General features: G+C 37.8%; 1 protein-coding gene across 2 annotated transcripts in view; it reads right to left on the bottom strand.

Annotated features, from left to right (window-relative positions):
* The window catches only part of fgf14 (fibroblast growth factor 14), a 136,580-nt gene that overhangs the window by 40,410 nt on the left and 88,394 nt on the right, over positions 1–7,776 (bottom strand). For both annotated transcript variants that reach the window (XM_060876096.1, XM_060876095.1), the window contains exon 2: positions 158–268. In XM_060876096.1, coding sequence (XP_060732079.1) covers positions 158–268 — 111 coding nt within the window. The remainder of the gene's footprint in view (positions 1–157; positions 269–7,776) is intronic.

Here is a 7,776-nt window from a genome sequence, read left to right as displayed (position 1 = left end):
CTTGTCCAGGGATCTTGACATCTTGACAGTGTGCAGATATTTGTCAGTATTTCTGGAGTAGCCTTAAAAAATATTTATTTTATTAGAAAAAGGAACAACTTCTGTGAGAGAAAACTTGACATTTGAATAACTGGGGAAAAAAAATGAATCCACTCACAAGAATTACTGCTGTCATCCTTGGTCCCATCAAGAGATCCATCTGTGTTCATTTGCAAGTAGTATCCCTGCCTGCAATATAACCTGGTCACTATACCCTTGAGCTGGGGATCTGTAAAGAGAAGAGAGAGAAAAAATTGAATGCGTTAATGTAGTTCTTACAGTGTTACCCATGTTTTACCATTCATAATTCAGTACAATCATCTATTATAATATCAGAAACAATGGAGAACAATTCATTCTGTATTGATTTTTATTATTCTGGAAAGTTCTGGCATGTTCATTATGTCCTGTTTTTCAGTCCGATCAAACAGCTCATACGTCTCCCTCTAGGTTCACTGCGAGGCATCAGAGGGTGTGTTGGTGCCAGATATTAAAATCCTAATTCAACCTATTAACAGAATCACACCAAATGGACTATTTATTGTGTATATATATATATATATATATATATATATATATATATATATATATATATATATATATATATATATATATATATATATGATTTATTGTATATGATGTATATGATAATGTATTGATTTAAAGCATCAAATGATGAAATTTGGCACCTTCTTTATCATTAAAAGGAGATTCTAGCACCTTTATAATAAATAGATAGAAGTCTTTATTTTGTTACATATACATTACATCACAGAGATGTTCTTTATTCACATGCCCACAGCCATGATACATTGCCCCTGAGAGGGTTAAGAGCCTCGCCAAAGGGCCCAATAGTGGCAGATGTTGCTGAGAAGGTGCTGGGGCCTGAACCCCAATCCTCCGATCAACAACCCAGAGCCTTAACCACTCTGGAAGGGTAAAGACAAGAGCCTGTCCACAGCGTGGACCATGTTATCAAGTATGCACATGATTTCCATAAGATATCGTCTGCTTACTACTATAAATGTAGTGTCTACTGAGTCAATCACATAGTAAATGGGTTTTAATGCCAGTGGTTTAAAAATAATAGTACCAATAAGAAGATTTGAGGAAGAACAGTCAGATATACATCCAGGGTACTTGATGGCTTAGTAGTTAGTAGCCCATTTCTCTCGCACTTTAAGGGTTCGGAGTTCGATTCCTACTTCCCAGTCCAAAGACATTTCGTTGTAGGATAACTGACAGTTATCTGTAGACATTTATCATATGGTCTGTAGAATGAGAACGTGGGGATGTGGTAGCCTAGTGGTTAAGATGTTGGACAACTGATCAGAAGGTCATGAGTTTGAATCCCAGGTCCACCAAGGTTCCACTGCTGGACACCTGAGCAAGGCAGTCAATTGCTCAGTTGTATAAATTGAAATAAAAATGTAAAACATTAGTCAAGGTTTGTCTAATTACAGAAATCAATGAGAGATTGATGAAACATGTTTAAAAAAAGTGTATGTGCAATCTGTGTATACTTGTATAAAGCTCCTTACTAAAGCTCATGGTTGATTCTAAATTATTATGACAAATAAGATTCAAATGTGTCTCTGTATGTACTGGCTCTGAGCAGCTTATTCTCTGTACACAATGATTAAATGTAATAAATAAATATGCTTGTTTTAACAGCAAAGCCTGCTTTGATTCTTACTGACCACTGCACTGAGGTCAAAATAGCAAATAAGAATCAAGGACCTATTTTATTTCAGAGCAGGACTCAATATTTTATCAGAGCTGTGTGTGTGTGTGTGTGTGTGTGTGAGTGTGGGTGTGTGTGTGTGTTTGAAGGCTGTAACTGAAGAACTGTCATCTCTTATTACTTCTGATTTACTTCTCAGCTGCCCCTGAGGCTCACTACCTTAACCAGTGTGTGTGTGTGTGTGTGTGTGTGTGTGTGTGTGAGTGTGTGTGTTGTTTTGTTTTTATACCGCCAAGGCTTTTTGTGTAAAGGAAAGTAAAGAAAACCTGTCTACGTGGACCAATGTAAACACACACACACACACACACACACACACACACACACACACACACACACACACACACACACACACACACACACACACTGTGCTTCATGATTATTCTGCAGAATGTGTAAGCTCACAGGTAAACATCCTGGAGAAAAAGTATAAGTAAAGGGAGAGCTCACTTAAAAGGAGGTCATGGAAATCCAACATTAACACCAGCACACACATTTATATCCTGAATTTGTCTCATTTCTATGTGTTTTCCAAATTCTCTAGAGTTTTTCTAGTTTTTCTTTATCAAGTTCCAAGTAGAAGCTTTTAAGAAATGGAAACCATCCATAAAACCGTTTCTGTCCTTCGTATGGATGTATGTTTAACAAATGATAGGAAAAAAAACAGGCCAAAAAATAAATATGAAAAAATTAAGAAAGAAAGAAAGAAAGAAAGAAAGAAAGAAAGAAAGAAAGAAAGAAAGAAAGAAAGAAAGACGCTTGGACCTGTATTACTCACACACAATTTTTCAGGTAGATTTAATTGCTGGTGCATAATTAATACACAGTATGAACAGAGTTTTAAAGAGTTTCTTTGCCCCACAAGCTGAAGTGTGTGAGTGTGTGTGTGGGTTTAGAAAGGCAGAAGGAAATACGGACGTCCTTTCAACTAGGCGTTTGTTTACATCTTAACAGAAAACACAACAGTGCACTGCTCTATAGTGTATTCACTGCTAGCAGTGTTTATGTCCTGTATGTCCTGCTTATTTCATTTCCTTTACCAATTATTATTGGTAAATTCCATTATTATGCCATTATAATCAATTCAAACCTTTAGTTCACATTTAATATTATATTAAACCAAAAAAAATAAACCTTTATAAACTTACAATAATATATATATATATAAAACCTATAATTAAAATTTTACATTGAACATTTTTATATTTTTTATAAAATAAATTATTATATTATTAGTATTTTCTTATATTCAACATTTAAAATAAGTAATGTGATGTAAAAAGTAATGCTTTAGAATCAGTGCATGAGCATATCGGAACTGAAACAATCTCTCAGATGAAACAGTGTGATAGATCTGATCCTGATCGCTGCTCACAGGCTTACAGCTTGCTATCCTGTTATGGAATACAATGAAAACCTTTTTTTTTTTTTTTTAATGCAAAGACTTTATGCCATCTGGACCTCATTAGGCAAAAAAAATGCACCTAACAACATTGTATGAGTGGCAAATTGCTGGTTGTATGGATTAACGAAGAAAAGTAAAACGATTCATTCCACACTAGTCACGTTCTGAATACAATAAAAAAAAGACACTTTCTTAATTGTATGGCTGATTACATTCAAGATTGCGGGGAGAAAAGAAAAGGTCTCGTCACAAGGCTTTTCTCACAAGTCTGTGACAGTTTAGAGTGGTAGCAACTTGCCGCTGAATAGGGTGTGATTGCAAATCAGGAATAAGTGTTGTGACAATTTAGGCACCCTTTAAAGAAGCATTTAGAGGTAAGAATGACGTATTCTAATACTTCTCCGATTTAGAGAGATGGAACATTATCAGCAGGAAGACAGAAACGAAATGAAAGTGAGAAGAGAAAAAGCAATGTAGTGGTGGTGGTGGTGGTGGTGGTGGTGATGGTAGTGAGGGAAGCCATTATCTGACAGAAGGGGGACACATTCTACTGTATACAGCAGCAGCTGCAGAGTTAACCACAAAAAACGTGACTGACCCACTTAAGACACTTCTGGAAAAAGTGAGGGGCTTTTCCAGCCTACATAATCGTGCAGGCGCAGCGCTGTTGTCAAGGTGAACACTGAACAAGCACTGATGCTGTTTGGATCTCAGAGTGCTGCTCCTTTTACTGCAGATTGTGAGGATCTTAATGCTATGTGGGCGTGCAACAGACAGGATTTCTTGCTTTTGAGAATTTTTTTGCCACTTATATAAGCGCAATCAAATTTGCTGTGCTTCAGCTGAAGAAAAAGTGAAAAAAAATCCAGTGAAAGTAAAAAAACAGATCAGTTTGCTCTTAACTTGACATAGCACGATGCTACGGCCCTCTGATACCCGAAAGTAAAGATGACACGAGGGAAGGTATCAATTAGCAGGGCAGCAGGGCAGGACTTCCTTTAGACAACTCTGCACAATGCAGTATTTACAAGTGTTACCTAACATCCAGAAGGTACAGGGAGCTAAGAGGAATATAATGAGGTGAATTCAGAATTTGTCGAACATATTAATGAGACATGGCATGAGCAGAGATTAGAAGCACATCTCCACTGGGGATCTTCCGTCCCATTGAACGGTATAATTGGACTCATAACGTGTACCGATCAGAATCCGCTGTGCCAAATCAAGCCATTATGTAGTCAGCCTTAAGGGAGACCTGTCACTTTGTGTCTCCTGTTTATTAGCATACCAGAGTTTACAGTGACGCGATGTGACTGCAGATGCATGTGACGTATCCCGAAAGAACAGATTTGAATTTAATCTCTCAGGTCAGCTGAAGGTCACAAAGTGGTCTACAGACGATTATGAATTTCTACATTTCATACATCTGTTTGTTTATACAGACTTTCTACATTGGCACTGATAAACAAACATTACATAATGTGTCTGTTCAAAACGACTCACACAAGCATGACGTTAGCTTTCTGCTTTCTACTGACACTATGAGACTTTATTCCTTTTCAGACAATTTACATACTCAGCACTAAGAGCTGCATAAAACTCTAATCTGTTTTCTCTTCAGAATGCTAGATAACGCCAAAAAGGTACAAAGCGTACCACAGTACAATGCTCGGAGGCAATCAAAGGCATATCCCTGCTTTAATCTGGAGAACTGAAGTGAATAGGTGCACAAAGGAGACGTTAAATGAATACAAGCTGTGTTTGGTGTTGCTGGCCGGCTGAGGCCTTTCATGTTTGAAGCCATTTGGCGCAAGGCTCCGGAGTCTGTGATAGACAGTATGCTTTCAGGAAAAAAGGGAACTAAACAGTACCGTTCCTTATCACTGGGGTTTCACCATCACGGTATCTTTCTCCTTCTCCACAGTGTACCTTTAATGTTTTACCTTAAAATCCAATTCCGGCCCATGTATGTGCTTAAAATGACTGAAATGAAATGAGATCCAGGTTTCCATGTGAAAGAAAGACGTACTTCAGCAACAATGAACGATACTGCTTAGGATTTTTTTTCTAATAGTGTAATTAGAACTGACGTTCTTCAGAAGGGAAATAACATGGGTAGCAAATGCAAAATAAGGCCAGTGTTAGAATAAATAAGATAATCTGTTCAAAAAAAGAGAAGAGATAAAGAGAAGAGGGGCAAACAGGGGTGGAGAGGAAGGGAGGGCAGAGGGGAGAAGAGGGGGCAAAGAGAAGAGAAGAGAAGAGAAGGGAAGAGAAGCGAAGAGAAGAGAAGAGAAGAGAAGAGAAGAGAAGAGAAGAGAAGAGAAGAGAAGAGAAGAGAAGACTGTAGTCAAATCCTCACTTGCTAGTACAAAAGCAGTCTCTCATTGCAATCTAATTTGTGAATCCTCTGCATATAAAAAGAGCTTGTCTCTATAATAGAGTGGTTTGTCTGGGAGTTCAGGGAATGAAATAAGACAAAGTGATACATCATCCCATTCTTTTCGTAATGTTTAGTGGGAGTCGTTCCAAACGGACCTCGTATAAGACTGTAAACACACGCTGGTGCATGCTTTAAATGCAGTTCGTGCTTGTACTTTTGTTTTAAGCAAATTTGATTCTGCAAATATTATGCTGAATTGTATGGTTATGCTATTCAGCTAATCACTGGAAGATTGAAAAAAAGTGTCTTTATAAAATGAACAAGATCTTTTGAATATCTCTAGACAATCCCAGGATAAGTGCACTAACGATCGGGTACATTTAGACAATGTTTGGTTCACTGCAAGGAAAAACAGCTCTCTCTACATGAGGGTACTCCAAATCCCTGAATGTCCCGGTTACATCCAGCCTGGGCATGAAGGCAACTTAGCTTTAGCGTCTTACTGCTTCCTATAATGGTGACCATGCTCAGGTTTATTTGCTGAAAACATGCTCCTTGTGGCTGCTGCTGCTGAATTAAAGCTGAGTAAACAGAGCCCTGATCCTCTTTAGTGGATGGGTTATGTGTTAGTGAGAGGAAATAAAATACAAGTGAAAAAAGAGAGGGAAGAAAAAAAAAGGTGGGCGGGGGGGGGGGGGGGGTTGTTTTTGTTTTTGTTTTGTTTTTTATGAAGAAGAAGAAGCCCTTCACTAAAGATTTTCCAAATCCCACAGCAAATGGAAATTAATGAGGCAGCTCCCTGAGGGTTCTCCATCCAAAATAACACAGACAAGGACACAGTAAGATTCCCCCAACTGTGGCCACACTCACCGTCAGCCCCTAAACCATGATAAATCAGCCTCTCCAGTGGTCGTCTCACTGGGGCTCCTCATATAGTCATGTGACATTCTTAAGAGGGGAGGCAGGCTTGATTGCGCTTAGTTGAGCATCTCCTCAGCATACTTCAACACAAGATTCGAACACTGTGAGTACACAGGGCAGCCATGAGCTGCTTGCCAGATGTAATAAAATGGCCGTCACAGGTGCACGATATCCAAGACGTTCCGGGGATAATTCATCATTCGCCGCCTCTTGTGGCAACATCTTTTTCCTGATGATTTATTTGGAAATATAACACCAACCTGTGGCATTTGTTATAGCTTTTTTCCATCGATGGCTCAACAAATGGCAATGATCGGTAGCTATCATATTCTTTTAACCACTAAAACAAATACACAGTCTAGCTTATACTCGGCAGAAATGCATAAAAATCCATGCTTTGTAGGATACCATAATAGGTTTCTTTTTTATGAATAATAATCATATATGATTTTAGGTTTGTAAGTTATACATTAGGCAATCTTTTTATATTAATTCCCACACACCTCTATACTGTTTGGTTAGGGATTGGTGGGACGGGATTAAGTGGTTCTAACTTTCCATGTAATTTAAAACAACAACAAAAAAAAACAGCTAAAATAAATGTTCTATAAGGACATTTATGGCTTACATGCAAACTATACGTAATGGCACGGAGAGAAAAGAAAATGGTTCCAACAGCAAAAAATGGGCACAATGCTGCCAATTCTATGGCGACACATTAGAATCTGAACACTGTGAGTTATTCGTTTGCTTGGCATATACACAGAGATGGGAATTTGCTAAATGCTGCCAACAATACTCTCTGATAGCATCTTTACAGCAACAAGTTGAAACACCTGCTGCTGTAAAGCCTGCACTCTACTGAGACCTGTGATTCACCGACAACAACTTGTACAGATACGTTTAAAAAACATTGCACTTAATGTCAGAAAAAATTAAAACAAATCAAATAAAAAATCAGTATCACTTACAGAATCCTCTTAAAGTTTTTTTTTTTCAATATACCTAGGCCTAATCCGCATGAATACATGTGGCCTACGTGAAAGAGATCCACTGAAACACAGAAATTAGCATGTAGGTTGTGTTGGGAGTAAATTATAGCTTGATGAAAAACTGTTTAATAAAAGTCCAGCTGAACTTCAATCAATTTTAGGAATTAATAAAAACTACACTAGTTGTCCATTTAACAGGGTTTTTTTGGTGTATACTTTAAAATGGGTTTAATACTCTTTTCTGGTTAGAATACTTTAAAAAAAAAAAACCTTTATTCTAACTCTAGTACTTAGT

This window comes from Tachysurus vachellii, chromosome 8 (genome assembly GCF_030014155.1).
Source record: "Tachysurus vachellii isolate PV-2020 chromosome 8, HZAU_Pvac_v1, whole genome shotgun sequence".
Lineage (NCBI taxonomy): Eukaryota > Metazoa > Chordata > Actinopteri > Siluriformes > Bagridae > Tachysurus > Tachysurus vachellii.
Note: the sequence above shows the minus strand (reverse complement) of the source record. Positions and strands in the feature narration are given on the sequence as shown.